At 47.8% G+C, this 27,370-nt stretch overlaps 10 protein-coding genes across 11 annotated transcripts in view; 4 read left to right on the top strand and 6 right to left on the bottom strand.

Moving 5' to 3' along the window:
* Window positions 1-374: 374 nt before the first annotated feature.
* CNK01630 (serine/threonine-protein kinase, putative) lies at window positions 375-4,246 on the bottom strand. The gene is made up of 7 exons (XM_567838.2): window positions 3,793-4,246; window positions 3,477-3,696; window positions 3,126-3,417; window positions 2,859-3,074; window positions 2,600-2,808; window positions 880-2,540; window positions 375-823 (listed from the first exon to the last, which is right to left on the bottom strand). The coding sequence occupies exons 1-7, from the start codon at window positions 3,935-3,937 to the stop codon at window positions 498-500; spliced, it is 3,069 nt and encodes a 1,022-aa protein (XP_567838.1). The 5' UTR covers window positions 3,938-4,246; the 3' UTR covers window positions 375-497.
* Window positions 4,247-5,075: 829 nt separating this feature from the next.
* Window positions 5,076-7,345, bottom strand: CNK01620 (conserved hypothetical protein). Its single transcript, XM_567836.2, has 4 exons — window positions 7,159-7,345; window positions 6,816-7,087; window positions 5,381-6,766; window positions 5,076-5,324 (listed from the first exon to the last, which is right to left on the bottom strand). Exons 1-4 carry the CDS (start codon window positions 7,251-7,253, stop codon window positions 5,146-5,148), a joined length of 1,932 nt encoding a protein of 643 aa, XP_567836.1. The 5' UTR covers window positions 7,254-7,345; the 3' UTR covers window positions 5,076-5,145.
* A 316-nt stretch (window positions 7,346-7,661) lies between these two features.
* Window positions 7,662-8,969, top strand: CNK01610 (hypothetical protein). The gene is made up of 3 exons (XM_567835.1): window positions 7,662-8,112; window positions 8,161-8,443; window positions 8,496-8,969. The coding sequence occupies exons 1-3, from the start codon at window positions 7,708-7,710 to the stop codon at window positions 8,900-8,902; spliced, it is 1,095 nt and encodes a 364-aa protein (XP_567835.1). The 5' UTR covers window positions 7,662-7,707; the 3' UTR covers window positions 8,903-8,969.
* CNK01600 (RNA binding protein, putative) lies at window positions 8,961-11,005 on the bottom strand. Its single transcript, XM_567834.2, has 6 exons — window positions 10,862-11,005; window positions 10,664-10,807; window positions 10,300-10,609; window positions 10,141-10,248; window positions 9,938-10,087; window positions 8,961-9,882 (listed from the first exon to the last, which is right to left on the bottom strand). The coding sequence occupies exons 1-6, from the start codon at window positions 10,962-10,964 to the stop codon at window positions 9,003-9,005; spliced, it is 1,695 nt and encodes a 564-aa protein (XP_567834.1). The 5' UTR covers window positions 10,965-11,005; the 3' UTR covers window positions 8,961-9,002.
* Window positions 11,006-11,250: 245 nt separating this feature from the next.
* Window positions 11,251-14,291, bottom strand: CNK01590 (conserved hypothetical protein). Its single transcript, XM_567833.1, has 7 exons — window positions 14,129-14,291; window positions 13,994-14,074; window positions 13,832-13,939; window positions 13,509-13,788; window positions 12,819-13,454; window positions 11,454-12,766; window positions 11,251-11,400 (listed from the first exon to the last, which is right to left on the bottom strand). Exons 1-7 carry the CDS (start codon window positions 14,129-14,131, stop codon window positions 11,305-11,307), a joined length of 2,517 nt encoding a protein of 838 aa, XP_567833.1. The 5' UTR covers window positions 14,132-14,291; the 3' UTR covers window positions 11,251-11,304.
* A 212-nt stretch (window positions 14,292-14,503) lies between these two features.
* Window positions 14,504-16,963, bottom strand: CNK01580 (protein scd2/ral3, putative). 2 transcript variants are annotated; one of them, XM_567832.1, is made up of 5 exons: window positions 16,648-16,963; window positions 16,484-16,586; window positions 16,316-16,429; window positions 16,158-16,262; window positions 14,504-16,106 (listed from the first exon to the last, which is right to left on the bottom strand). In XM_567832.1, the coding sequence occupies exons 1-5, from the start codon at window positions 16,895-16,897 to the stop codon at window positions 14,621-14,623; spliced, it is 2,058 nt and encodes a 685-aa protein (XP_567832.1). In that variant the 5' UTR covers window positions 16,898-16,963; the 3' UTR covers window positions 14,504-14,620. The 2 variants fall into 2 exon arrangements, with proteins under 2 accessions (XP_567832.1, XP_567831.1); XM_567831.1 differs by having other exon boundaries at window positions 16,316-16,423.
* A 1,015-nt stretch (window positions 16,964-17,978) lies between these two features.
* CNK01570 (conserved hypothetical protein) lies at window positions 17,979-20,685 on the top strand. Its single transcript, XM_567738.2, has 7 exons — window positions 17,979-18,327; window positions 18,407-19,826; window positions 19,879-20,039; window positions 20,091-20,223; window positions 20,277-20,356; window positions 20,427-20,474; window positions 20,523-20,685. The coding sequence occupies exons 1-7, from the start codon at window positions 18,163-18,165 to the stop codon at window positions 20,538-20,540; spliced, it is 2,025 nt and encodes a 674-aa protein (XP_567738.1). The 5' UTR covers window positions 17,979-18,162; the 3' UTR covers window positions 20,541-20,685.
* Window positions 20,686-20,909: 224 nt separating this feature from the next.
* On the top strand, window positions 20,910-23,080 carry CNK01560 (expressed protein). Its single transcript, XM_567830.1, has 3 exons — window positions 20,910-21,323; window positions 21,381-21,543; window positions 21,592-23,080. The coding sequence occupies exons 1-3, from the start codon at window positions 20,942-20,944 to the stop codon at window positions 22,949-22,951; spliced, it is 1,905 nt and encodes a 634-aa protein (XP_567830.1). The 5' UTR covers window positions 20,910-20,941; the 3' UTR covers window positions 22,952-23,080.
* A 276-nt stretch (window positions 23,081-23,356) lies between these two features.
* On the top strand, window positions 23,357-26,802 carry CNK01550 (hypothetical protein). Its single transcript, XM_024658052.1, has 9 exons — window positions 23,357-23,938; window positions 23,990-24,156; window positions 24,205-24,354; window positions 24,402-24,458; window positions 24,515-24,607; window positions 24,658-24,756; window positions 24,821-24,913; window positions 24,970-25,083; window positions 25,144-26,802. The coding sequence occupies exons 2-9, from the start codon at window positions 24,035-24,037 to the stop codon at window positions 26,576-26,578; spliced, it is 2,163 nt and encodes a 720-aa protein (XP_024513774.1). The 5' UTR covers window positions 23,357-23,938; window positions 23,990-24,034; the 3' UTR covers window positions 26,579-26,802.
* Window positions 26,766-27,370, bottom strand: part of CNK01540 (conserved hypothetical protein) — a 2,188-nt gene continuing 1,583 nt past the window's right edge. Inside the window, exons 5-6 of the mRNA XM_567828.2 lie at window positions 27,041-27,370; window positions 26,766-26,986 (exon numbers count right to left, since the gene is read on the bottom strand). The exon at window positions 27,041-27,370 is cut by the window's right edge and continues 46 nt beyond it. Of these exons, the coding sequence (XP_567828.1) occupies window positions 26,826-26,986; window positions 27,041-27,370 (491 nt within the window). The 3' untranslated portion in view covers window positions 26,766-26,825. The remainder of the gene's footprint in view (window positions 26,987-27,040) is intronic.

Genomic DNA, 27,370 nt, shown 5'->3' with positions numbered 1-27,370 from the left:
TTGGGTTTCGGGTATTGCATGTGTTTTTGTGGGTGATTATTTGCTGTGATAGCGTTTGAACAAAAATCTCAGGCAAAATAAATTGGAATGTCGAAACCTGCTGGTAACGTCACTTTTTTGTAGTGGTCAGCGTCTGTCAACCGTAGGGTCCAAAATATGTATTATTGAAAGCGACAGATGACCGTACTGATAGATCACCAGACGAACTCCTCCAGAGTGGAGCTGAGGATGGAGATCCACGACGAGCGTGAATCAGGTTGCTTGCACGCTTCTTGCGTCAGTTGTCGTGGTGTTAGTTATTATCCGTCCCTCAAGCAACTTCGTCCGTCAAATAGAGATTTTATTATCATAATATCCTTCAAGTGATGAAAGGGAACTTGTAAGGCAAAATGCATCTGCTACGTATTGCTGCTCTCACGTTAGGTAGATAACGACCACATTAGCTTATCATATAAAAGGGTATATATAGCAAACGATCAAAATTCGTGATAGTCATTTCAATAAGAGGGCATCTGTAGACTCTGAGGAGAGACAGGTAATTGCAGGTATGGAGAGGTAAATCTGGGACTACTTTCAATAACGGGGGTAGTAGGTGCGCTAGCAGTGTATCTGATTGGAGGAGCAGATAGGAGAGGACTTGTAGGAGCACCAGCAGGAGTGTCCGCGCTCGTGGAGCTATACCTCTGCTGCTGATATGAATGAGCAGGAAGGAGATTGGACGAATTTACTGAACGTGATTGCTCGACTGAAGGTCTGTTCAAAGAAAGTGTAGTAGGCGCAGAGGGTTGGGAGTCCATAAAGTGCTTCAACTCGGCGAAGCAAGCTACAAGATGAACGGCGCGTCAACATCCGCTTCATAGCTAATGATGTCAAACTTACCTCGGAACGATGACTCTGCTCCCTTCTCCTGTGTAAGAGTGACAAGAGTACTGTACGTCTGACTGGTGCTCGCCCTCGTGAATTCTACTCTGAATCTCACACCCTTAGTTGTCACATTGCCATTGTCTCTAACTTCGTCTAGTCTGCACTTCAACGCCTTGTGCCCGTCAATCTCCGTCACTGCTGTCCTCACGCCAATGCTGAGCAGTATTTTCCGCACCCTCTCGCGGGTATTGGCAACGTTATCTCTTGACAATAAGGTGCAGGTGGCAGGCTTAAAGTTGAAAAGATTGTTGAACCATGATCGTTTCGGTGAGTTCAAAGGTGATGTCGCCGAAGAACCGAGATTGCCATAAGAATAAGGGACGGGTTCCACATTGAGCTTCTTCTTCTTAAGCATTCCAAAGCCATCCAAACCTCGGTGGGCTTTGAAGCCAGATGACTTGCTACCCCAAGAGCTGAGGCTGGCGTCACTAGGAAGCTCAGAATTATCTATGATGACATAAGATGTGTCACGAGGGAGAAGGGATTCGGTGGGCTCGGAATATGTTTGTTGAGCAGGGCTGAAAGGAAGTGGCCTAGAAATAGGGGGAGGGGCGGGGCGCGTAGCTCGTGGAGGCGGTCGGGGTGCTGATCGCTCGGCTTGCAAGACAGGAGCTTGGACTTCCAGAGGGCTGTGGATGTACTGAGGAGACTCCACGGGAGCGTACGACCCCACAGAAGAACCTTGATAAGATGACCCAGCAGAAGAAGCATAGCTCCATCTCTGCTGGTTAGGTCCGGCAACAGGATGCAATCCTGGTCGGACAGCGGCAGAGGGCGCACCGAGACCGAGTCCTGCGAGTGGGCTTTGAGGAGCAATTGATGCAGTAAAACCAGAGTGTATGCTAGCTACCTCGGTATCAGTCTGGTCATCGGCAGCATCCTCGAATTGCCCTTGCTCTTCAATGACACTTTCCGTCACAGAAGACGACGGGTTGGCAGAGGGAGTCACTCCCGCAGCAAACGCGAGACAAGCTTGATAGTCACTTCCCAAGACAGCCGAGCTGGAAGTGGAAGACTGTGACGCCACTGACGACCTGACACTGAAACGGTTCATCTGATCAGCAATCTGGTTGAGGAACGTCTGCAAGTTGGCGTCTTCAACGCGTGGAACGCTTAATGGTGCTGGAGAAGTAGGAGTAGTGATCATTTCGGGACGAGGATGGGACGAAGTGGTGTGTGGAGGAGGCAATTCTTTGGTAGGAGTGGCACCCTGCAAGACGATTGCTGGGGCTTGTGAAGAATTGCTAGCTCCAGAGTTGCCTCTGCTGTTAGCAGGACGAGGTCCTGCAGGGCTTCGAGCTTGAGATACTTGTTTAGTCGGGGTGGGACATTCAGGAGGGGCCTTGCGAGAGGCCTTGTTGGGGGTCGGGGCCTGAGGTCGTTTAACAGGGGTGTTGGCGACAGTCTCATTTTCTCCTAGAGGTGCAAGACGAGCAGATTGGTCTTGAGCCGGTACGCCTTTTCTTCGAGCAGGGGACGAACTAGACTGTAATTGCTTTCGTGCTTGTCGACGTTCTCGAGCCTCCGCGTATTCCTCTTCCTCCATGTTGTAGTTCTCAAGATGCTTATTGCGGTACTTGATAAGAAGGTGATATATGGTTTTTTCCCAAGTTTTGCTGATAGGGCGCGTTAGGCCATTCTGGATACCATTCATGGGAAGTAAAACTGGACTTACTCTTTACACATCAACGCCTTGATGATTTCCTCATCCGAGACTCCAGACCAGAGAGTTTTCAGGTTGCCCATGATATCGGGATCGATTTCGTCGACTGAGTTCACAGGGCGTTCAACTTCATCGAGTGAAGGAGGTGATACGAGAGATCTCCCAGGAATAGGACGAGGGGGCCGTGAGATGAAGAAAGGGTGGCTCAGAATCTCAGGCATCTAAGATCCGTCTTAAGCTAATATCCGCAATGAGCAAGGTCCCGACTTACGGTTATACGTCTCTCCGGGTCTCTCTCGAGCATCCTTCTCAATAAATCTCTGGCGGGATCCTTGATTTCGTCAGGCATCTCAAAGATACCGATCTTGACTTTTTGCAGCAGGGATCGAATATTGTCATCGTCGAATGGTAGTCTACCTGTAAGAAGTGCGAACAGGATAATACCACAAGACCAAATGTCTGATGATGAACCATGGTATGCTTTGCCCTGCGGCATACTCGTCAGACCAGCTCTCTGAAATTTTCGTTAAGGACTTACTGCTACGATCTCGGGACTCGCGTAATGGGGACTACCACAGCTTGTTTCGAGCATTCTTTCGCCAGCCTCCCAAGCAGCCATTCCAAAATCTGCCACTTTAATGTTCTTGTCCTTGTCAAGAAGCAAGTTCTCGGGTTTGAGATCGCGATGACAGATATTGAAGCGGTGGCAATAGTCGACAGCGTAGATGATTTGCTGGAAATAATGGAGTGCTTCTGACACTGGGAGTCGACCGCGCTTGACGAGATAATCAAATAGTTCACCTCCAGGCACGTATTCCATGATCAGATAACTAATGGTCGATCAACAGGATAAACACGGATAGGAGCAGGGCATCTCTCGATTACTCACAGTTCTGAGCTGGTCTCCCACACATCATACAAGTTGAGTACGTTGGGATGGTCAATGAGTTTCATAATTACGATCTCCCTCTCAATACCAAGCAGGACCTTGTCAGCCTTTGCACCTGCCTCCGACATGGACATCCGAGAGTTGAGGATCAAACCCTTGGGTACGATTTTGATGGCCGCATATTTGCCTGTCACCGCGTGTTTGGCGATTTTGACACGGCCTATTGCGTAACGCACAGACATCAGCCTTTTTATCATATCGTGCACAGACGTGATGCCGTCCGTTGTGTAACAGATGCTGTCATATCAACACCCACCTGAACTCCCTTTCCCAATCGTCCTCCCTATACGCCATTGTCCAATATACTGCTTCTCGTCGCGCGTACTAGACCCGTTGGTCCTCTTTCTTGTAACTGTAGCCTGTCTCGCAGCGCCGTCGTGGGCGTTTGCTGATGACGGCATTGTCGTTTGCGTCGCGTATTGCGTTGATTACTGGGCTTTAGTATACTCGCAAAGGCACGATACAAGCCGAATGATGAACAACAGAGGGGCCGTTGTCGTTTACTGCGTTACTGGATTAAGTCGTGGGTGGTGTTTGTTGCAAAATTCAGCGCAAACAAGAGCCGTTTGTATTCGTCGAGGAGTCGTCGATAGTGTCGTAGCCTCGTCCCTCGTACTGTCGAGTCTAGTGGTGTATCGGTAGGTAAAGAAAGACTATAATGCGGTTAAAAACAAGGAATAGTAGAAGGAAGCTGTCGTAAGGAATGACAAAAGCATGAGATGTGCAAGTCAGCTGCGTAGAAGTCGAAAATGGCTGGTGAGAGGGGCGCGCAGGCGCAGACAGAATCGGGGATTCAGCCACGAGCTACATGCAAGGAGAATTCTCGCTTCCTGTATCTTGTAGCCCTTGTTTACCAAAATCATAACTACCCTGAGCTAAATGCCAGAAATCAGGCGCGGAAGCGAAAGTTCTACGGTGCAACACCCAAGGCCAATCAAAATCAAGGGTCCTACGAGTTTTTGCCGTACAGGGAAAGACGTGAAATATCCCGTTGTTTGGCCACTTTTGGCGTAACCTCATGATGGCACATCACCTCCCCTGAGTGTTCGCACTGGTGCTCGGTGGATGCCACTCCGTGCTCTTCTTCTCTCTGGACTTCTTCGAAGTTTGCAAGACGGTCATCACTAATTAATCAACTGAACATGATTTCGCTGTTCATTTAATTAGGTTCGTTCGTTCTCAGTCTTAGCTTCACAGTTGGCATTTGCTAGTTAAGCTCTCTGCACCGTCATAGTCTCGAAGATATGTTTTCGTATGCTGCTGGTAAAATGGTCACCACAATCATGACCAGTGATGATAACAACAAGTCGATCCGATTGCGTACTACTACATCCTGGAGGGAGCTTCGCCCGCTTTTATCCCTATTCGCTACTGTTTTTATCTTCCATAAGTACTCAACGTAAATAATGGAGTAATCGACATATTTTGCAAGTGCATTGGAAAAAGCAGAAGCCCAGAAGCGGATGAAATAGAAGATTCATTTCAAACCCATCGCGCTTCTTGGCAGTAAAGTGGCTAAGCTTGTTCGTGAGTAGAAATATACATAATGTGCAACAATTCAGGATCGTGTCTTTGTTGTATCTACAAGCAACGTCTATTTGGTAGTGGCTTAGCAAAGCTTTCTAGCGATCTCTTCTCCCACCTTCTTAACCTCTTTCCTCTTCCAAACCTTACATCTCTTCTCAATCTTATTGGATGCTTCCAAGACCTGCAGCATCGGCTGAACGTTATCTTCATAGCTTGGAGAAAGGTAGATCTCCAAAGCAAGGGCTGCAAGAAGACGATGAGCTGTTCACATACATTAGTAATGGATCGCATATTGTAGTCAAGATAGTGCAACTCACCGACGTCCTCATCCTCTTCCCGGTCAAGAGCTTCTACTAAACCACTGACCACCTCAAGCTCCCAATCCACATTTGGAGTCTCTTCTACAACGTTATGATGCCTCCAGAGACCAATGTTAAACGCTACACCAGCAGCCGCGCTTCTTACACCCACATCGGGATACAGAAGAGACTCTACCAACACGCTGATGAGCTGCTCAGACGTAGAAACATTACCATCATGCGCGAGCACAAGGTTTGTCAGTTCAACGCAAGATGTGAAGTTTGTGAGAAGACGAAGGACAGTGAGGATGAAGGGTTTGGGTATGGCTTCTGGAGAAGAAGAGAAAGTGTTTGAAGCAAGAGAAATGATACTGGTGATGGGTTCAGCGTTGCTTGAGGCGGTCGAGAGCCCCAAACCAATGAAGGGAATGATTGGTTGGCATTGAAGGGCAATTCGCCAGAGATCGATTAAAGGGAAAGTTTCTGTTGGCTGAAGAGCAGGCAGCAAGTCTTGGGTGGCAGCAGACCACTTCTGAAGCAGAGCAGCCAATTCTGTTTCAGAAAGACTCTTGCCCTCTAGGAATGGTACCACTTCGTTTTTTAGAACCATGAAGCTTTCTGTCTTTCCCTTGTCCGCTAAGAACCCTTCGAGCTTGTTCAACAAAGCCGGATAATTGGGCAGGTTGCTAACTGTGATCGCTCTTTTTGGCAATCCTTCAACCGCGGGAAGATACATTCTGCGGTGGGGGTGAGTCGGATAGCACTCCTCTAAGAATTGTTCAACTTTGTTCTCCAGTTCCCTTTTGGCAGCGCCTTTCATCTCGCCGACTTTTTTGCCATCCTTGAAGAACATAAAGGTCGGAGTGGCCTGCACACCATAAGTACCCGCAATCTCTCGGCCCTGCCCAATTCCTAATTCGACCTCCACAAATCGAGCACCCTTGGCTCCATAGACGGCAGAATGATAGCTAGCGATCGACTCATAGACGGGTTTGATGACCCGGCAAGGGGGGCATGATGGTGTGTTAGTAAAATTTACGACGACAGCAGAGTGCTGCGAGAGGATGGAATGGAAGTTGGCAGTAGATGAAACGAGAGTGAGAGGTGATGTTTCAGGGTTGAGAGGTTGTTTGGATGATCCATTGGCTGCGGTAGATTGGCCAGTTGTCTGAGCAGTAGCTTGCGCGGCGATTGACTGTAGTAATGTAGAAGAAAGAGAAGGGCCAGCCGCAGCAGTATCACCCCCAGGTGCAGATGAGGAGCCAATGGAAGGTGCTGGCGAAGCATTGGCGCTGCTAATTTTGTCAGGGATAGGACGCTGTGCTGTAGGACCACGGAACATTGCGTCTATTTGGGGTTTCATAGCCTGTCCGAAAGGTGTTGAGAGAAATTCGGAGGGAAGACCTTCAAATGTTGTCAATATCATCATTAGAGGAAGTCTTAAAAAACTCACTACTAATCCAAGCTGGGATTTCTGCTCCAGTTAAGAAGCCCACGACATCGGCCGTAAAGTGGTTGCAGTTGAATTCAATCAAGTGGTATTTGCTAGGCGTGTACATTCCACTCAGACTCGAAAGATACTCATTGAATGTTGCTTCGTCTATATGAGTTTCACCGACATCTAAAATTTGTAAAGGTTGACCATGGTGAGTCGCCCCCGGCTTGGACTCGAGGACACCCTGTCCATAGTATATTTCGCGGCCAAAAGCGACAACTGAGGTATGCCTAACCCAAAAGGATGATCAGCAACTGCATAAAGCTCCAGGTCCACTTAAGGACAAGCAGATATTACATACCAGATACCATCAATTTGTTTGCCAGTGAGCATAAGGGACATGCTCTTGGCGAGACCGTGAGAGAGATCATAAACGTATAGCTGAACCTTGGACATATCCTATGCACAGGGTGAGACGGGATAAGGGGTGGCAAAACGTCTAGAAAAGTCTAAGCTGCTAATATAACGGGGAGTGCAGTATCTAATCGATAAGATGGTGGAACACGTAAGCGAAGGTCGTCGCAAGTTCTAGAAGAAAATAAAGTAAAAAGGTAACGCACTGAGATCGGGACCACAGAGCCAGTACTTCTAATTAACGAAACGTCGAATGATGACAAAGCAAAAGGTGGAGGTAAGAAGTGCCACAATCGGGCCGAGGGAGCCAGCTGAGTCTTTTGGGCGGAGCCCCACGTGGAGACGTCGATGGCATCATAGGCTCACATCTCCGCCCCTCCCTGCGTTCCGCTCCGTATAAAGACACCCCTTTTCTTGCGACCCCTTCTTTCGCAATTTCATCTTCATTAACGTATACATTCAATAAAAAAAAAAAAACCCCACAGCAACAACAACTATGTCTGGAAAATCCGTCTTTCTCACAGGTGCTACTGGCTACATCGGAGGCACAGCCCTCGAAGCTGTCATCACATCCAGCACACCTCCATCCAAGATCACTGTTCTCATCCGAGACCCAGCCAAGATCAATAGGTTCACTTCTCTCGAGATTGCTAGAAAGCACAATGTCACAATTGTTCCTCTCCTTGGCTCACTCGAAGAGTATGACAAGCTCCGAGATGCCGCTGCCGACCACGATGTCGTCGTCTCCTGTGCGAACGCCGACGACCTTGCCGGTATGAGGGCCATCTTGGAAGGTATGAAGAAGAGGAAGGAGAAGAGTGGTCACAGGCCTCTCTTGATCCAGACCAGTGGCACTGGCGTCTTGGCAGATGACGCTCGGGGAGAATACCCCACTGACACTGTACGTTGACACTCGTTTATTCAACGTTCCATATTCATGCAAGCGCAGATCTACACCGACCTCAACCCCTCCCCTGCTACCCGATTCGGCCCTGCTCTTCACTCTATCACTGAAGTGGCTGACACGGCTCCTCACCGTAATGTTGACCTTGAGATCGTCAAGGCTGACCAAGCCGGAATAATCAAGTCTTACATCATCCTTCCTTCTACTATTTGGGGATTTGCTCGAGGAGAAGTTTTCGAGAAGGGTCTTTCTCACCCCACATCTCAACAAATGCCTCAATTGATTGAGATTTCTATTAAGAGGAAGCGAGCCGGTGTCGTTGGCAAAGGTAAGGTTTCCTTTATTTTGTGGTTAATCGACCAGAGCTGACCAGTTATTAGGTGCTAACATCTGGCCTCATGTCTGTATCGCCGATCTTAGCAAGCTCTACGGTCTTGTTTGGGAGAAGGCTACTGTCCCTAGGCCTATTATCGGCCACGGTCCAGCAGGATATTACTTTGGTATCTCTGGCGAATATACTCTCTTTGGCGCGGCTTCCGCTGTCGGCCAGTCTCTCATAACTCACAAGGCGGTTCCCGAGGGCACTGAATCTACCCCTACCGCATTTACCAAGGACGAGATCGACCAATACTTTAATGGGAGTTATTATTCTGGTAGCAACTCTAGGGGTGTTGCGGACAGGAGTAAGAGTATTGGATGGAACCCTAGGTACACCGATGATGAGCAATTCTATAATGACATTGACAAGGAAGTGCGGAGGATTAGCAAAGCCCTCTCTCAGCAGTAGGGTAAAAATAGATTCTTGTAGCCAGTAGAAATGTGATACTTCATTATTATGCGATCTCTGGGTATCGGCGGTACATGGCAAAAAGACTACTATTGATTGTTTACAGAACCTCTGCACCGTCATCCATGTCAAGCTCTTCAAAGTTCTCCAACAACTCGTCCATATCGATTTCAGGGAAATCCTCTTCCTCGTCATCTTCATCCTCTTCTCCCACGGCCTCATCGTCATCGACATCCATACCATGCTGAGCTTGTTTTGCAAGCCCATTTCTTCTCTTCCCACCATGCAGACCCGAGCCGGGCTTCTTTTCGACGGCCATAGCCTCGTCTTCTCCTTCCTCTGGCGCATCTGCCTTGTAAAGATTGATGACGGCACGCATCTCTTTGTCCTCTTCCAGGTCTCGCAAGAATAGTTCGTAGTCTCTTTCGACGTTCTTTTGGTCCACACCTCCTCGCCTTCCCAGGGCACCTCGACCGACGGTACCATCCTGCACATCCTCCGCTTCCTTCGCGATGGAACGAAGCTTCCAATTTCTGGGCCTGGATTTCTTGCGCCTGTTGGGGTAAGTCTTCTTGACGAGTATAACATCAGGGATTCTACCGCTTTCAAGCGCTTCAAAGGAATCAGAGTTGAAATTGGCGTTGGTAAGGTGATAACCGAGGACAGTGTCTCCGGGTTGCAGGATACCGCCCAAATGAGTCCTAGTGTGGTAGATACCATCGTCGCCCATTCCATCGTCATCGGCATTATTACCTGTCGAACTGGACCGGGTAACCTGTGCATCGGCAAGCACATATTTGCCTCGGACTGGCCCTGAAGGCTCAACGTCAAGCACAATGAATTCAACAAGGTCCGCAACGGTGGTGAGGGAGTCGAAAGGCTGGCGCCAATAGACAGGGGCAGCTACATCAGTTTGCTGAAGAGTCATTGGGTCAAGCAAGTGGATAGTGTTGCCCACACGGGAGCAAATAGTAAGCGGACTAGATGGCAGGCATGTTAGGATCAAATCTCAGATGAGATAGAGTTGCAACTTACGAAATGTTGCCCCAAGCACGAGCAAGTGACTTGGGTAAGCAGACCAAATCATCCTTACAGACAGGGACAATCTCGACGGAATAAGTAAACTTGTAGTTGGAAGTGTTGGAATGAGTATCGGATGAAATAAGCTGCTCAGACGATTTGACTCTGCAATATCATGTATGAGCCATCGCTTTCAGGATGTCGGTAACACGCCGTACCTAACAGGGACGACACCAGCAAGGAATTCACACATCTTGATGGCATTGTTCCTCTCGGAATAGAAGAAATCCAAGCCGTCCCTCTTCTCCGCAATATTGATTGTGTCCCTACAGCGTTTTATTAGCATGAGCCTTTCAGCAGAACATAGCAAGACTCACTTATGGGCATTGTGCTTCAAGATCAACTGTTCCAACCACAAAAAGGTTCTCTTGTGCGTGACCTTCTGTCGAACTTGTACACTGGCTTTCCAGGTATTTTTTGCTGCTAACCTTGTACACGAAGGACATTGCCCGGTGTGAACAACGAGAGTAAGCTCGAAAGTTTGTTGCAAGACAGTATGGGCGAGAACTTCTTTTTGAATTGTAATCTTGAGTTTGATACGTCGGGAGTGGGGTTCGGTCCAGATGAAAGATGCGTCGATGAGTCGAACCTTCATCAAAGGCCGGGCGATTTTTTTAAGACAGATAGCTATGAAATGGCGATGAGCTCTCGCGCCATTGCAACAACAATCATTTCACTTACCAAGCAACTCTCGAGATTCCGGCTGAACGGCAATCCAGGTATTGGGTGGCGACAAAAACTTTTCACATCCTCGACAAAAGTTGAGTGTGGCTTCTTTGGGGATGCCCTCGGTAATATCCACAGTATTTCTCAAACAACCAACACCTTTCACCAACTCTCATTAGCTACTGTACCAGTCGCAAGCAGATAATTTCTTACAAAGTCCAGCGCCGTTGGCACTTGAGATGACTGTCCCACAGTCGGCACATAGAATGTAGCTCTCCTGCCCCGCTGCATCTGGGGTGTACTCCATTGCCACCATTTTAAATACTTTGTTGAAAGTGTATTTGCCGAATAATCGACTATTGATTATATATCAAGTTTCCCGTGGAGTAATTTACATGACCTTCCAAAAATGTCCAACAAAATAAATCTTTATCAGCGCGGCTTCCTCCGCCGCTCAAACGGCTCTTTAATTTGGGGGTTATTTAATGTGACAAATATGATCAACCCCTCACTTAAGCTTTTAACACAGCTCCGCTTGCCCTCAGCAGTTTTTACATGATGATAGGCTCTGCATAGCACATCAACAAGTCCTAATCGAACATCACACAACCAATATGACAACAATGCATTGATATACCAATAATATGTTTGCACTTCTAAGCCCCGTTCATATCAACATCACCATCTGCAACCTCTCCTTCTTGAGCTTCCAATGCCACTTGAGCAGCGAGAACGATCTTGTCTTCCTCGAGCTGTGAAATATCATTGGTCTAAGTAATTTCGACAAGAAGTGACATTGACGTACCTGTTCAATAGCTGCGAGGTTCTCCCTCCTCCTGTCGTTCAACTCTGCATATCTAGCCTGCAGATCTCTCTCTCTCTTCTTCAAAACAGCAACCTCTTCCCTAATCTTCTCCAACCTGGCCGGGGCTGCAGCCTCTTCTATGCCCTTAAGCATAAGGAATGTCTCCATATCCCGTTTGGTCTGGTGAATCTCCTCCATGACGTCCACAATGGCTTTCTTTGCCTTCTCATTGAGCGTCTGGTAACCACCCAGCTGCTTACCGAGCTTCTTCTCTGCTTTGGCGGCTTTGGTAGCCTCGGCAATAACGCGATCTCGAGAAGCGTTGATCATCGCAGCGTAGCATGCGGATAGCTCCTCTGGGGAAAGAGAGGTTTTATCAACCCAAGTTCGAGTTGAAGGGGAGTAGACAAGACCTTCGCGTTCCTCGGCCCACGCTTCTGCAAAGGCAGCTTCGTTTTCCTCGGCGGCTGCGCCAATTGCCAAGCGTAAATGTTCATCGCTCGCACCCGGCAAGCCCAATGCGTTAGCCAATTCTGTGTGGATAGCATTCTTGGCCTCAGCAACAAAGTCATCCTCTGGCATATCATATTCAGAAGCCAGGCCACCAGGGGTAGAAGTTCCAGGCAGAGGGTGAGCGATGGAGTCGTGCTTCATGAGCATGGCGACTTCAAGATTGACGAGCTTGAACGCTGCGGCCATCTCCTCGTCGGTCTGCTCAACTATAGCAGAGTTGAGATCGTCGAGAAGCTTGTATGTGTTAACGTTGACGGGTCGAGGCAAACCCTTCTTTATAACAGTACTTCTCCTCTCAAGCTCGCGTCGTTCCTCTTCCTCTCTAGCAGCCTTTAATCTCGCATCCCTCTCGGCAGCATCTTCCTCTGTTAGAGGCTCCGCTTCTTCCGCCTCCTCTTCATCCTCTTCTGTCTCAGCAAGCTCAAAATTATTTTCAGGTTTGGGCAAGGCCGCAAAGCCAGCCTTCAAAGCTCGGCGAGACTCGGCAAGGCGGCGCCTGTCGTTCATGGGAGTTTCGCCGTACACGGACGCATCGTCGTTGATGTTCAAATCATCTCTGAAAGGGGTCCGCAGGGGAGTGGTACCAACACCAGGGACTGTTCGAGTTGAAGTGAGTACACCACCTCGAGCCGAAGTTGCAAGAGGATTGGGGGTCGCGGCAACATCGTGTCGAGGTGTGGCCCCTTCGAATCCAGTGCCTACAGAAGGGCCGTGTAGAGGAGTGTTCTCTTCTCCCAAAAGAGGAGTTTGTGCTGCCATCATATTTCGGAGATTTCGGGCCTCGGCCATAACATTGTCCTCTGACTCAACATTAGCACCGCACAACGACTGAAAAACAGATAATGATCTTACGTTGAGGAGCTGTTCTTGGTGTCCTCGCCATCTTAGCCTGACCCAAAGCCTCATACTCGCCTAGCAAACCCTCTGTCGCCTTGTTGCCGTCACCAACCAGCTCCCTTGCTAATTCTCCTGCTTGCCCGATCTTGACAATATCTTCCAGTTCTCGCTCTCCAACCTGAGGTATCGGCAAATTTAGCTTCCTCCTCCTAATAATCTGTTCTTGCTCCTTAAGTTTCTTGATCTGCGCTTCTCGGGCCGCCACAAATTGCTGCGTTTGGTTAGACTTGCCATCTCCCTTCTTCTGTCGCTTCTTCCTTTCCTCGATTTCGTCCAACTCCTGCTTGCGTTTTCCCTCGAGAGCCCGAAGTGTTGAACCGACAGGAGCAGCGTGAACCTTGGCCTGCTCCTCCGTGACGTCGTAGAAACCAGGAGCAGGCTGCTTTTCAAAGGGTATGTCGGCGTTGTAATCCATACCCTTCTTCTTCGGCTTGGCACGAAGGTTAATACCAGCGGCTTTTAATTCACGCTTCTTTTGTAGAAAAGCTAATCGCCTGGCCTCTTCCAATTGCCTTTCTCGGGCCTTGCGTTTGGCTTTTTTGCCTTGTGTGTTGGCCAATCTCGCTCGCGCTTCCGACAACATTTCCTTCTCTAATAGGATATCAATGAATCGCACAGAGCAACCAAACATTATGATACACGTACCGTCATCATCCATATCGATGGGGTCAGGCCTCGCGGGTCTTGTCTCAGGGTCTGTGTCAATTTCTCCCGGCCTGAGACCCCTAGCATCGGTAGCTGGTTTGCTCGATTCATCCTCTCCTGCTCCTAATCCCAGCTCTTCGTTGTCCCTCGCCTCCGCGTCATCCAAGAGCTTCTGGTATCGCTCAAGACACTGCGTAGCTGTACGACCGACGATAGGAGCAATGGTTCGCCATTGAGTAGGCATGAGCTTGGCAAGATGAAGAAGCTTTTCGTCTTCAGTCTGAAACCATCGTTAGCCATTGCATAACACCGAATGCGCTTGCCTTTGACCATTCCACCTTCTTGATTGAAGGGTCTAACCATTCGTACCACCTCGCTTTACATTGCTTGGGGGTTTTTCGAACCAAAAGTGATGAGATACGAGCCCATTGCTGTGAAACCAAGCTCGTCAGCTTCATTCCCATATATGTGCGGGTTATACTCACATTCTTACCGTATTTTGAAATGGCGGCCTTGAGAATTTCGTCCTCGGTGTTTCTCCAAACACCGCCCTTGACAATAACTCGCTGTTGTGAACTATTTAGCTTTCATCTATACAACGAAACACAATGTACACTGACCATTATGAAATGACAATAATTTAAGGTCTTGTAATGTGAGAGTATACCTTCTCCAATCCCCCGTCCTAATCTAAGATTTTGGCAGTGCTATTTCCTTGAGACTTGTGGTGCAGTACGCAGTGTGCTTCGGTCTGAACAATCCTTTCCGGATGGAAGAAAGAGGAAAAACAGAAGCTGAATCGATGCCTTGGAATTCGAGGTTTCAAGCATAATGACAACGAATGGGCCACCCAGAACCGTTGCACCAGCATCGGGATTTTCGGCATTATCTCGATGTGGCACCAATACCTGATATGCGTCTCCCGTTCTTCTTATTCGTACAGAAGTTCGCTGACGCTATGCGATACTTTTAAAAAGACACGGAAATATGCGCCTGCATTAATGTTCCAAAGTAATATGTAACCCTAATCTCAAACATGACTGGTACAGATATAGCCTACAGCATCATTTCTATTCCTTCACTTCCACCTCATAAGGATAATCCACAACACCTCATTGCTCGGCATACAGGACCAACTTTTGGCCCTCAGTCCTCAACCAATTTTTCAGATCCTTATCATCCATCAGCTCCCTATAACCTTCTCCGCTATCCATCGATACTCTATATCTCAACATTGTAACCCCCGGTCCTAGCCTCGCTCGCACTTTGTCAGACAACTCGGCAAACGTCACAGCTGAATGTACTCGTATGGCGATAAGGTCATCAGTAGCCCTATCATAAATTTTTATCTTGATGTATGGCGGCGGACCAGATTGAGGTGCAGTACCGGGTGTAGTGGCGCTCGTAGAAGTTGAAGGACCTCCAGCACCCATACCCCATGACGACGTCGTGTTGGCTGTGGAAGGCCCGCCGGAAACATAATGCGCCGTGGCGGACTGCCTGCCGGATGTGGGATAGGCCGACGAGTCAGGTCTCGACGAATGATGAGGGTTTGTATTAATGGGGGGAAGAGGTGATGCGCCACGTGATGACATGCTCTTCGATACGGCGTGCTGTTGATAAGCTTGTGGAGAATGGCGGTATTGGTTGGGGGACTGGGAGTGTGGTGATGTGACTGACTGGGATCTCATATCGTTTGTTAAAGCACCATAGTCCTCCAGTCTGACATCTGCCAACTGCTCTTCTAGCTCTCCCAGGGCATCTTGTCTCGACACTTTCTCAAAGTGATCACCATGTCGAGTAGCAAAGAATGCCCTAAATAATTCATGTCGAAGGATAAAGCCGGCACCCTTGGACTTCAGATCAAGCAGCTCTTTGACATACACATCTAACTCTTCCCTTCGGTATTCAGTCAATTCGTCATCAATCTCGTAATCCACTGGACCGGGCATATACGGCAAAATACGCTCCGGCGTAGAGCGACCATCGGCGGAACCAGATCGACCAGCTTCGAGAGGGAATGTATCGAGAAGAGCAATCTGAAAGTCGTAAAAGTCTTCGTATGATCGATAAAGACCGAATGTATAAGCAGAAGCGGTAAGATCATCGGGGACAAATGTGACCTGAAGGCGGAACCAATATACGCCATTCTCTTGGTGAAACGAGGGAACGGACATTGACTTCAAGTCGCCGAGAGGTAGTATTTCGTTCTTCACAGGAACATAGGGGGTTTGCTTTGAGGATCTTTCAGTGGGCGCAGGAGTGGTGGAAGAAGACGATGCCCCACTGGGAGGGTTAATCAAAGTAGTTGACATAGACCCTGTGCGAGACATCGAACTATAAGAGTCGGAAATCCGGGTAGTTTGTGCCGGGGCGTAAGGTGAGTTGGTGACACCCTGCCCAGGAGCTATATCAAGTTTTCCGAGAGGTATGGCTGCAGCCTTATACTCCGCAGTTTTCTTCTTCCACTCTTCGACCATGGGGATCGAGTTTGGCTCAATCTCAATAAGCTGCCCAGTTTTAGGATCTCTGACTTCTACAAAGGCGACGGGGATCAAACCTGGGCCACCAAGACGCCCGATAGGTTTGGCAACGAACCTGAACAGAACTTTGAGCCTTTACTACTGATGACTGGTGTAGATGACGCACCATTCATGATTGCTCTGCGCCATGATGACAATGGGTTCTCCTTTCTTGGCTTCCAGCTCGTCTGGTCTTTCAGCTCGAAAGTCATACTGCACAATGGCGTACACTCTGTAATCGAGTCAGATACAAGTTCAGCAAACAGAAGAAGATTCAACGCCTACGGGCTTTTCTGTGTTCGGGTTTCGTCAGCAGAGGCAGGCGGCGACAAGATTGGACCCGCTTTGGGTACATCTTTTTGAGAGCCAGAACTATGGGACGGGGTGTTTGGTCTGATACTGAATTTATCAATACTCGCCAACGCCGTGGCGTTTGAACATGAAATTCCTTACCTTCCATGATCCACCGACCTCTGACCTGCAGGATGCCTACCGCCCTTTACAAACTCCTCAAAATCAAGCTTGGGCACCAGCCCCCTTGATCCAGTGAGTGGATCTATAGTTTATTAGCCAAAGCCGACACGACGCGTCTCTCGCCTTACAACATTACGACTTACTCAACGCCTCGAACCAGACATCCCTTTCTCCTGTCACATACCAGAAATCGCCCTTGTTGTAACTCAGCTCTTGTGGATTCGTGCTTTGATGGGAGGTGAGCGCTTTAATCACTTTTTGCGGAGGTGCTACTTTTTCAGCTGGTCTGCCGAGGGCATGAGGATTCCCGGAGTAGGTGATCGGTAGTGGGGGCGAAGGTTGAGGGGAACTGCTGTTCTTTTCGTTGTTCAAAGACCGCCTGAGAGATTTCATAATATTTGCCGTTATGATTTGTTGCCGAGAACTTGGGGGAAATGGGCTGATACGTGATGATAAGAGATTGGTCGAAATATGAGAACGAACGAAAAGAAAAGAGAACCGCGGCGTGTGTTGTTTTGTTGTCCCTGTGCGGTGGCGGCGGCGGTGTCCACGTTGATCACTGATATGAATGATGATGATGAGTAGTAGCTAGTAGGAGGAGGTATAAATATTATATGTACCGGGCACTCAGCTGTCGGTACTACTTACTCCTCCTATTTGTTGTTGACGACTGTCATCTGGATCACATTTTTCTCACCACCAAGTATCATCTCCATCCGTTAGATTGAAATTCGGAATGTGCAAAGGCTGGCCATTGTCCATTATTTATTGATGTCGCTGATGTCTATATAATAACCAGCCATAGCAGCGGGATAGTGCTCTTGCTTTCTGGGTCTTTTTCTCATCAATCTCCGGTATGCCTTTAGAGCTTCGTTCACCAAAGAGTTTTCATAATACTGTTCCGCAATGAGCCACTACCATCCCTTGATCTCATGTGTTGCTGCGTCACCATATAATATATGCTTACCACAGGGAAACCATTCATTCCGCGACAAATTCTGAACGAAAGAAACAGTTGTTGTTTGTGTAAGCAAGCTGGATGGACAAATGCATCGCAATAAGGTCAAATCGAACAGCCGTTACCCTTTCTCTCGGGAGGAATAGCTGCCATGTTTATTGGCCCAAGTCTCACATACAGACCTCGCCTGGAGAGAGGTTGTTACCTTTATAGCCCAGCCAGCGAATAGATTAAGACGATGATGGGGTTCGGCCTCGCAATGAAGAGGGCTAGTGCGGAAGGACGCATACGCTTGACGATAGTGAACATCGGTTAATCGGGTTCTGTGACATGCATCGGATTGAATAGTTGGCCAAGAAAAGTTATACAACCAATTGCTGCAAGCATCGGAGATGAAATTTAATTAATCGCTAAAAAAGTTCATAACTAAAAAAGTAATACCACAGGACATCGTAATTTAAGATCTTTTTCCAGAAAAAGTAAACAAACAAAACAAACGACGTCACAGCATTGACACTGGAATCGGGTGAATATAGCGTGCTGCTGGTAACAATTTCTCAGTCAGATCACCTTTCAAACGACAATTTCCTACTATCATTTGTTTTCCTAACCAGGAGCGTTCACCGTATAAGATACTTTTTAGCGGATCAAGTTTTCTCAACCCGCCTGGCTGGTCGAACAGTCCCAGGCGCAAGAGGACATGTCAAAAGCTTCACAAGTACCGCATCAATCGGCTTCGCTTGTTCTCCAAAATCCACCTCGTCACCACTCGCTAAGAAGAAGACCTTCAGCACGGGAAGCCGTCGACAGCTTCGTCAGTCCGCTTGCCCGTTTGGAGATAGAAGGACGGATTGCAAAGGGCTGGGTAAGTTGCGGTACTGAATCTCTTCTCTATTGCGGACATGCCATCATCGCAGTCACTAATGCCCCATGACTTATATCAGAATACTGCATCGGAGTCACATGCTGCTTCAAGCTCCCTCCACAGAGAAAATTTATCTCCGGGCCAGCCACCCAGTGCCCCTCCCATTCCCGCACTCGAATTTAATCTTTTTCGCCACAACTCGATTTTGTCTATCGATTCTTTAGCCAGCGAATGTACCGTGACTGGCCAACAAAATGACGACAAGGATGAGGTGGAGTCTCCCGTAACACCAAAAGCTATATCTTCTGGTGACTCACATCTTAGTCTTGGCAACTCTACCCCTACGAACAGCCAATCGTCATCAAAATGGACATCATCATCGACAAGGGACGATAAACAGATGAGAGCAGATCACAAATCTATGGCCTCTATTCTTCCTATTCGAAGCCTATCACTTTCATCTCATCCATCTACCACTCTCTCTATCCCTTCTGGAACTTCCTCCACACATTTCAAATTGGGTCATGTATCTCCAAGGCGTACAAAATCACAGTCCAAGGCAGAGGCTTTGACTCGTGAAGCTCCTGTACCTTTACATCCCAAGGAAACTGAAGTCAACTCTGACTGCATCAGTGTACATGGCGAAGAGGGAAGCGAATGGGGTAAAGATGAGTCTCAATTTGAGTGGCTCGACACTTATGGAGTACCCCAAGCTATAAATGGTATTGATGGTGGAGGAGATACGAAGACATCCGGCCCGAGTAGGCGACTGTCAAAACTAAGGGCAACAATGAGTCGACAGCAGGGGGATGGAGGGCAAGGAAAGTTAAAAAAACCTGTAGTCATCCCGAAAAGGGCCCCACCACCGCCGCCGAATTCTGCGCCAGCACCACCTATAGTGCGGCGGTCATCCAGAAAGATACCTCGAACCCCGCCGGTCCAAGACATTCGAAAAATGAACAGGCAAGCTTCCGAATCAAGCATACCCTTGAGACCAGCTCACCCACCATACCGCCAACGGTCCGACACCGATATAATTTTCCAACCTAATCCCACATCTTCCCAAATCTCTTCATCCTCATATCTTGCCCCTCGTATGGTTCCTCTGAAAAATGAAACCTCTTCATCAGCTTCACTCGATCTGCCTTCTGTGGGCCGTTTTTCCCAGATGTCATTCCAATCAGGATATTCTTTTTATGACCTTGATGGAGATTCAACCCCGTCGGCCTCCAGAGCTGAGAGCGATTTTGCATTTCCTAGAGGCAAATATATGAAAGTGTCCGCTTCGGCTTTGGAGCGGGAAAAGGAGATGCGGAACAGGGTGGTGTCCGAGCCGATAGTCAAAACTCCTAGTGCTCCAATTTCAGTAACAGATCGCTCAGCGAACGAATTGGTGTGCATGGGAATTGAAGCTAGAGGGAAAGGAGAACTGTCCAAAAGTGCTTACTATTTCATGAAGGCAGCAGAAGCAGGAAACTCGACTGGGAGGATATATTGGGGCAGGTTGACTGTTTCCTTCGCTTTGATACTCTCAACTGATTTGCACTTCAGGTCTCGCCTTAAGATATGGCTTGGGAGTCGGAATAGATGACAAACGTGCATTTGCTGAACTCAGTCAAGCGTGCGACGTATCGCTCGCGGAAGGGGGGCTTACAATTCATACCTCACCAGGCAGAATGGCACTCACAGCGCAAGAGAGAAAGAAGGTGACAGTAAGCAAATACATGTTTTTTGTGGGGTAAGCTTTAACGTAAATATCTCAGGAGGATTTGGCTATAGGGATGTTTGAAGTTGGAAATTGTTTTTTGGGAGGGATAGGAGTGAAAAAGGCGCCAGATGTTGCATTGCAATACCTCAGATTTGCAGCCAACTTGGGAGATCTCTCAGCTCAAGAGCGTAAGTCCATTTCCATTGTGAAAGTGCAAAAGCTCATATGGTATCATATCCAGAACTTGGATTTGTGTTATCCAAAGGTTCAAACGGCATCAAAAAGGACATGAAGGAAGCAGCAAAGTGGTATAGAATGGCTGTGAGTCGCCTGAAACTGGGTGTAGAAATGAAAAGAGGAGAAGAAAGCTAAAGCGAAATTCGCTTCATAGATAGCACAAGGATCTAGTAACACTGTTGGCCTGTCGTGGGTTTGGAAGGTGAGCCTAATTCACAATCTACTATTAATCACGAATAACAGCTCCCAGGAAAAATATATGTCATGACCCTGTAATACAAAGCTATCGAAATAGACCAATCTCTACCACACGTTGCCTGCACAAAAATCTATTGATGCTGTACTTTGTAGTTACCTTCTTGTAGTAATGATAGTGGTATGCCTAGTAAATTAATGTTATATGATAACCTCTCTTGTTTCCCGAGGATGATTGCTATGGTGAAAGAGTAGTGAAATTCTGTACATTGTGAAATAGGGCTGTTAGACATTTCATCAACGGAATGAGACCACGTAGATTTATTTGCCCAGTGGCAAAATCACTCACGACGCGCCAGTCGCTGATCGCGCCTTGTGTTGCAGCATATTTGGTAGTTGTGTGTTGCTCGTTCCTGCAAATAACAATTCTTTTCCTTTTCTACATTGCATTGCCTTCTTTATTATGTTCTACACATGACAGCCATCATAATGACACCGACATCCCCAACCACACCTCAGAAGCGTCAATCATACGATCCCTATCTCGTCCAGAGCACCTCCCCTTCCCTCTTCGCCGCCGGGTGCAGTTCGCCAGCTCAGACTCCCGGGTCGGCGCACAGATCGAGTCGGAGTATGGGGAGCCTCAACAATGTACTGGAGCACCCGGTGCATTCCAGTTTGAAAGGGAAAGGGGTGGATAAAAGCGAAGTGGACGATAGACGTCGAAGCATGGATAGCCCAGGCCTCAGGAAGCTAGGAAGAAGGAGCGAGACTTTGCCTGATTGGCTAGTCAAAGGAAAAGAGAAAGGCAGAGTGAAAGACATTAATCTGCCGGGCAATCCTAAGCAATGGGCTCGTAAGTTTTCGTCACAACTCTAAGTCGCAAGCTGATGTTTACTTACTATACTGTCAGCGTCTGAATTAGCCCAGTATTTGACATATGAATTACGTACAGGCGGTCCAGATGGTACAGGCAAAATTCTGCCTGCGCCATTGATAGCCGATATTGAGTCTTGGGTGCTGAGGCAACGTGTATCTGGAACACTCTTCCTAGAGGGTAGCTCGGAAGGATGGGGGTGAGTACTCCATCTGCCCCGTCATATCAGAGCTAAAACGAAAGATAGAAACAACACATCAAGAGCACCTCCATTCATACCCCTCTTGCAAACGATTGCCCGCCGCCTGCGCCGCAGATCACTCCTAGACCCGCATTCCCTGCCTAATTCTCGGTTCCCTGGGTCGTCAACACTCTTGGAGGAAGATGAAACTTCGTACGATGACGCGACGACAGGAGTGAAGCGGATGGCAAAAGCCTATGATGCCCGTTCATCTGCTTCTGAAACAAGCTTCAGCGGTGATGATGAGGGCGAACTCTCACGACTTGTTGCTCAACATACTGGGGACAGTGTTATCGAACGTTGGAGAAGATGGGAAGAGACCGGGGAGGCACTCAAACCGTCGGAACATGAAGAGTACATCCAGGGGTATGGGAGAAAAAGGAATCTGTCTGACGTGTCAAGTTTATCGAGCGTTTCGCATGGCTCAGCAACGTCTGAAAGAGTCGGAAGGAAGAGTCCAACAATGGAGGAAATGTTGCAGGACGTGGGAGAAAATTTGGATGATGAGGACGAAGATATGGGAAGGGCCACCATCAAACCACCTCCAAAGGCTGCAGATGCCATACTTTCCCCTGATGGGCGACTTCATAAGCAGGCTACGTCTGAACCATTACAGCAATATGATCCCCTGGTGGACAAATTGAAGTCTCCCAATTCAAATTTTTACTCTATTTCTGAAAGACGTTCTATTCGTGGTCGAGCATCGGTTGCCCCTGCGCTTGAACACGCAATACGACCTTCTGGCTTGGATGTGCCAGCCGAACCGGATTCGAAAGAAGTCACCCCGTCCGCGACCCCATCTAAAGCTAAAGTATTACCTCCCAACGAACTTCTCACCAACGGAGGGCATTTTCCTGAGAATATGAACCGTTATGCTACCCTTGGCAAGTCATCTACCAACAGACGACATCCCCATCAGTTGCTCTCACTGGAACTCAATGACGGAGATGCCGATGAGCAAGACGAAGGCAGCGATGAAGGGCACTGGGAAACGGCTAGGAAGGTCACACTTAGACCCACGCGAGCTGCTGCTCATGATTCGTCTAAAGCAGACATCAGACCAACAGATAAAGTGAAGGAAAAGGAGGAGAAGAAGATGGGAGAGCAGATGGCCCAGCTCATGGAAAGAATCAAGGATTTGGAAGAGAGATTACAAACTGCCACTTCATCCAACGTCTTACCTCCTGTAGTACCAGTCAATGTACCGCCCAGGGAGAAGAAGTTCGCCTTGCTTGACCTTCTTGGCTGGAGCAAGGATGAGGAGGACGATTTACCGAGAAGGGTCAAAGAATTGCCCGCATATTTATTTTTGGTTGGAGTGGGTGTCGGTGCGATTGTTGTCGGGGTAATTCTAAGGAGGCGATGATTGCAAGAACCATCTTGTTGGATTACTGTGCGAAGAGAAAGAAGTTGTTTTCTATGAGTTATGAAATAGAAAGGTGGTGCTCCTTGTTTTGTTTTACCATTTACAGTTTTGTATATATGTAGGATTGTCCATATGTATTTTGCCCATTATGGGCGCGCTTTCGTTGAAAATCTGCTATACTCGTCTTGTTTAATATAGTAATGCTTATTAGTGCGGTAATCACATTCCTCGATCTTCATCAATCCGCCACACAAAGAAGTTGTGCTAAGGTAAGAAAACAGACACATATAAATACGATTTGTACAATAGATTGGAACAATCTGGTTCCGCCAACAAGTTGCGTCCTGGTTATGGTGTGAGTTTAAGGATTTTATTTTCCTTTTTGCGGTCAGTTCAAACATACTGACCATAGGCTGTACACGGCCTACTAGCTTGGCGGTGCAAAAAATTGCCTCGAACTACCCTTGCAAGTAAGTAGCTTACTATGGCTCTATATCACTCGATGCCGAAAGAAGGAGCCTATCTTCATCAGTGACAGATGAGTCTGCATCAATTGATCTATTTAGTCATCGATCGTTGTTCTAGTAGACGTATAAGGCTCATCCTTGGCCCATTATCCAGACTTGCCCAGCATGGATACCCGCGTCCTTAAGGGAGGATCTCGAAGATTGGGAGTCAAGCCCGATCCTGATAAAGCGTCGTTAAAGGAGGATGCCTCTGCCGGCCTCTTTGAACATCGAGACAACTTGCTCATATTTTAAGTTTTGCACGATGTTTGTCTTTTCCTGTTGGAATTCCATATATCACGGTGGTACGTCTTATATCAACTGGACTAGCTATAATCCTGGCGGGAACGTATAAAAAGCGAACGGGCATCGACTCGAGTACTTTTGGCATTTACTTCATTCACATCCACTTCTCAATCGGACCCGTATACACTCCTTACTATTACTCACACTCCTTAGCTCACCTTGTCCCTGTATCAGCGTACGTCCCGTTGTTCACATATTTACAGTTATTTAACACCCTCTCCGACAGTGAATACATCTCCAACCCCATCCGCTTCACACTCGCCGTTGGCCCATGCTTTCTTTTAAAGCTCTCCTTAACAGAGCTCGAACTATATTCTCACGCTCTTGCAAAGTCATGTCCTACGATGCTCCAGAGGAATCTTCCTTGGATGGACAGTGGGAGGTTCTCTCCAAGTAGGTTGCATCCACAATGAATGTTGGTCGCTAAGGTCAGGTATTTAGGAGCCCTTCCATCCTCTACGAATGCATCCAAGCTTTCCCACCTCTTGAAGTTGACACAAGCCCCGTGGATTGGTCTGATCTGGGATTGGGTCCAAATAATGGCCCGCAGACAGGTGACGTACGACCCAACGTAAAACTCAACAGCAAAAGGTGCCGCTCTTTCCCTTGTCAATTGCGAATTGTTAACACGACTTTAGTTCGCTCAGACTTATCAAGCGTAAGAGCAAGGATACCCTGGCATCAGCTTCTAAAGAGTAAGTCTTCCATATGACTTTCATGGTCTGCAAAGTTGAATGTTTCTCTTTACAAGGTCTGCCTCTGCTACGCCAACCTCCAAAAAGAGCTTCTTCAAATCTATCAAGATCCATCGACTTAAATCCAAGAAGAACGTTGACCAGATTGAGTAAGGGACAAAAGAAACTCTTCTCGAATGTCACTGACTAGGCGTCTTAGGACATCGCCCACTGAGGCTGAATTCGTTCGAGCCACCGCGGCATCCGTTCACACTATCACTCCCAAGACCAAAACTCCTACCATAAAACATAACGTCGGGTAAGCTCTGACCATCAGCAGATAGTGCAGTACATCCAAGTGACCGCGAATAAATTATTCTTAGATTATTCAACGGCTCCCCCATCGGGTCTCATCGTACAATGAGTCTGTCAGAAAATACGGAGAACGACAAACTTCTTCCTGATCTAATTCCGAGGTATGATTCACCGATCTCCTCCATGTTGTTGCAACTTGTCACTTAACTATAGCTAGGTTATACTTCACCCCTTTGCCCACTATCTTTGAGAGTGGCGACCAGAAGCGGCCTATTCCATCCGCAGTTTCGGAACGAGACGGGAATTCGATGATCTTGTCCCTTAAGCCCAGGTGCGTCTCCTCAAACCGGCTTTATATGTAGTTAATCTGACTTGAAGTAATCAAACCTAGTTTCGACCTCCTTCCCACCATCGACGAAGTCAGTGAAACATCTACACCAGCCACATTTGAGTCACATCCGCCTTTTGATATCGCCACTTACAAGGATCAATTTCCCCCCTCAGGGGCTCCAGAACCGCTTTTCTTCCGCAGTCGTGATTATCCCTTGCCAATCGGGCACCTTGCTTCTCTTACATTCACGCAAATTCATCCCGATGGCCTTGTGACCCTGTACGAAATGGTTTTGACTTGGATACCTCATGATGAAAGGTTGCCTGCATGCCGCATCACCGTCACTCGTGGCTTCGGCTCAATTAGCCGGTTTGCTGACGCGCTCTTCCATGTCTACTCTCCCGAAGCCTCGCCTCACCTTTTGGCCCTCTTATCGGAATTTCCTGGAGCATCGGATGGACCAACGCATCCGTACAAAGTGGACTGTCGAATGGAGCGGATGCAAAGCTATTTCGATCGCCTCTTTGGATTACAGTCCAGTGATAATTCAAACTTTGTCCTTGACGACCCACGTATTACCCCAGAATTTTTTACAATTCTTCCAAAAGACCGAGGCGATTATATTTCTAGGGAAAAAGCATGGACAGAATGGCAATGCACACTCCAGAGGATGCAAGAAATTGAGCAGCGCGTTGTAGGCAAGAACGAACATTCAAAGGCCAACTTCGCACATGAAAGAACAAAAAAGTACGAGTATTATGACATCCTCATGGCCAGTATCGTAAACTCCGGTCTCTGGTCGCAACCATCCAAGCTTCAAAGTCCATCAGCAGCGAAAATCAGTAATAAAGAGACTGTGGAAGACGAAGACACGGATGTGAGTTTTACAGACCTCAACAATGTGTTTCCATTGCACTCCGCGCGAGCTCTCACCCATCCACCCTCTTCTAATTTTTCCATCGACGTATTCGCGTCAGTTGGTTTGTTTGAGAATTCCCTTGACAACATCTCACTTGCCACCGTAAACTCAGCGTCTTCCATCCCTGCCGACCGGCCTTCGAGCTTGCATTCCTGCAATTTTCATTCTTCACATTCATCAGAAGATACTTCACTTTTTGGAACCCCCAACACATCCACCTTGGATTTGACCCACACTCTTCTTGATGTCAAGCCTCAGGAGGACTTATCAGCCAATTCTAGGATCTCATCCGAGGCAACCCTCTCAAAGACTGGTGTGAAACACCTCCAACTCAATGATGAAAATGTCATTTCCCTCTCCCTCACTAATACCCGATCCTATTTTCGAAGTATTCGCATTCTAGTAGATTTCATTGAATCATGGGAGACAATTCTCTCCCGCATCTACGTCGCCCTTCAACTTTCGGTCAACAATCGAAAGCTTAAAGGCGGCATCTGGGCAGCAGGTACTAAATATGTTGGTTCTCCACATGAAAAAGCAATTGGATTGAACAGCAAGGAAGCTTTCATGGAGTAAGTTGTTGGGCGTTGCAGGCGATTTGAGAATTTGGGAGGACTGGTGACTACCTTGCGTATTATATTTGCGATAACTTCGGGTTTCTCTTTTTTTTGGGTCTGTTTGATTGGACATTTTCGTTTCCTATCTGACATTGTTCCTCTACATTACTCTTCCATGGATCACTTCATATGGGCAATTTACGCGGCGCGAAGATTAAATGTTTGCATGAGAGCTCCCAAGATTTGATTTAAGGACTAGCATAGTCTTAAACGATGTACTTGTAAGGGTTGAGTAAGCCCTTCGGATCGAACAGGTGCTTGACTTTCTTCATGACTTCAATAGATGTCTCGTTCTTTGAGTAACCGATGTAAGGGGCTTTCATGACACCCAAACCGTGCTCCGCAGAGATGGAGCCCTCATTCTCAGCTGAAAAGTAAGATTAGATCTGCGCTCAATGGCAGAGACAGAATGAATACTCACCGACGATCTCGTAAACATAAGGCTCAATGACCTTTTCAATCTCCTCAGTGTACTTGTTGGCGACAATGTTGATGTGAAGGTTACCATCGCCCATGTGTCCGTAGCCCGCGACAGCTCTGATAGGCCCTTCAGGGTTGCCATCACCCTCAAGAACACCCTCCTTCCTGAGTCTTTCCCTCATCTTCTCAACCAAACCATACATCTTGCCCACAGGGACGGACACATCGTATTTGTATACTGATCCAGCCTTGGCCGCAGACTCGGGGATGAGTTCACGAAGGGACCAGATGGACTGGAATTGCGTAGAGTCCTGGGCGAGTACACCGTCGA

Source organism: Cryptococcus neoformans (assembly GCF_000091045.1).
Source record: "Cryptococcus neoformans var. neoformans JEC21 chromosome 11 sequence".
Lineage (NCBI taxonomy): Eukaryota > Fungi > Basidiomycota > Tremellomycetes > Tremellales > Cryptococcaceae > Cryptococcus > Cryptococcus deneoformans.
This window is presented reverse-complemented; position numbering and strand designations above follow the sequence as displayed.

What these genes read in the sequence shown, in the direction of transcription:
- CNK01630 (XM_567838.2), bottom strand. Translation starts at nt 3,937, where the DNA reads ATGCCGTCATCAGCAAACGCCCACGACGGCGCTGCGAGACAGGCTACA. An exon ending in GATTGGGAAAGGGAGTTCAG is followed by an intron (nt 3,697 to 3,792) that starts GTGGGTGTTGAT and finishes GTTACGCAATAG; the next exon opens with GCCGTGTCAAAATCGCCAAA. An exon ending in AGCAGAGTCATCGTTCCGAG is followed by an intron (nt 824 to 879) that starts GTAAGTTTGACA and finishes TTCATCTTGTAG; the next exon opens with CTTGCTTCGCCGAGTTGAAG.
- CNK01620 (XM_567836.2), bottom strand. Translation starts at nt 7,253, where the DNA reads ATGTCCAAGGTTCAGCTATACGTTTATGATCTCTCTCACGGTCTCGCC. An exon ending in AATCCCAGCTTGGATTAGTA is followed by an intron (nt 6,767 to 6,815) that starts GTGAGTTTTTTA and finishes CAACATTTGAAG; the next exon opens with GTCTTCCCTCCGAATTTCTC. An exon ending in GGAAGAGGATGAGGACGTCG is followed by an intron (nt 5,325 to 5,380) that starts GTGAGTTGCACT and finishes GTATGTGAACAG; the next exon opens with CTCATCGTCTTCTTGCAGCC.
- CNK01610 (XM_567835.1), top strand. Translation starts at nt 7,708, where the DNA reads ATGTCTGGAAAATCCGTCTTTCTCACAGGTGCTACTGGCTACATCGGA. An exon ending in GAGAATACCCCACTGACACT is followed by an intron (nt 8,113 to 8,160) that starts GTACGTTGACAC and finishes ATGCAAGCGCAG; the next exon opens with ATCTACACCGACCTCAACCC. An exon ending in AGCCGGTGTCGTTGGCAAAG is followed by an intron (nt 8,444 to 8,495) that starts GTAAGGTTTCCT and finishes ACCAGTTATTAG; the next exon opens with GTGCTAACATCTGGCCTCAT.
- CNK01600 (XM_567834.2), bottom strand. Translation starts at nt 10,964, where the DNA reads ATGGTGGCAATGGAGTACACCCCAGATGCAGCGGGGCAGGAGAGCTAC. An exon ending in TGCCAACGGCGCTGGACTTT is followed by an intron (nt 10,808 to 10,861) that starts GTAAGAAATTAT and finishes AGTTGGTGAAAG; the next exon opens with GTGTTGGTTGTTTGAGAAAT. An exon ending in TTGAAGCACAATGCCCATAA is followed by an intron (nt 10,249 to 10,299) that starts GTGAGTCTTGCT and finishes AAAACGCTGTAG; the next exon opens with GGACACAATCAATATTGCGG.
- CNK01590 (XM_567833.1), bottom strand. An exon ending in TTTCAAAATACGGTAAGAAT is followed by an intron (nt 13,940 to 13,993) that starts GTGAGTATAACC and finishes TTGGTTTCACAG; the next exon opens with CAATGGGCTCGTATCTCATC. An exon ending in ACCTCGCAGCTATTGAACAG is followed by an intron (nt 11,401 to 11,453) that starts GTACGTCAATGT and finishes GATATTTCACAG; the next exon opens with CTCGAGGAAGACAAGATCGT.
- CNK01580 (XM_567832.1), bottom strand. Translation starts at nt 16,897, where the DNA reads ATGAAATCTCTCAGGCGGTCTTTGAACAACGAAAAGAACAGCAGTTCC. An exon ending in TGTCTGGTTCGAGGCGTTGA is followed by an intron (nt 16,587 to 16,647) that starts GTAAGTCGTAAT and finishes AATAAACTATAG; the next exon opens with ATCCACTCACTGGATCAAGG. An exon ending in AGGTCGGTGGATCATGGAAG is followed by an intron (nt 16,430 to 16,483) that starts GTAAGGAATTTC and finishes TGATAAATTCAG; the next exon opens with TATCAGACCAAACACCCCGT.
- CNK01570 (XM_567738.2), top strand. Translation starts at nt 18,163, where the DNA reads ATGTCAAAAGCTTCACAAGTACCGCATCAATCGGCTTCGCTTGTTCTC. An exon ending in GACTGGGAGGATATATTGGG is followed by an intron (nt 19,827 to 19,878) that starts GCAGGTTGACTG and finishes TTTGCACTTCAG; the next exon opens with GTCTCGCCTTAAGATATGGC. An exon ending in CAAAGTGGTATAGAATGGCT is followed by an intron (nt 20,357 to 20,426) that starts GTGAGTCGCCTG and finishes TTCGCTTCATAG; the next exon opens with ATAGCACAAGGATCTAGTAA.
- CNK01560 (XM_567830.1), top strand. Translation starts at nt 20,942, where the DNA reads ATGACAGCCATCATAATGACACCGACATCCCCAACCACACCTCAGAAG. An exon ending in CAATCCTAAGCAATGGGCTC is followed by an intron (nt 21,324 to 21,380) that starts GTAAGTTTTCGT and finishes CTATACTGTCAG; the next exon opens with CGTCTGAATTAGCCCAGTAT. An exon ending in GGTAGCTCGGAAGGATGGGG is followed by an intron (nt 21,544 to 21,591) that starts GTGAGTACTCCA and finishes AACGAAAGATAG; the next exon opens with AAACAACACATCAAGAGCAC.
- CNK01550 (XM_024658052.1), top strand. Translation starts at nt 24,035, where the DNA reads ATGCTTTCTTTTAAAGCTCTCCTTAACAGAGCTCGAACTATATTCTCA. An exon ending in CAGTGGGAGGTTCTCTCCAA is followed by an intron (nt 24,157 to 24,204) that starts GTAGGTTGCATC and finishes TCAGGTATTTAG; the next exon opens with GAGCCCTTCCATCCTCTACG. An exon ending in AAGAACGTTGACCAGATTGA is followed by an intron (nt 24,608 to 24,657) that starts GTAAGGGACAAA and finishes TAGGCGTCTTAG; the next exon opens with GACATCGCCCACTGAGGCTG.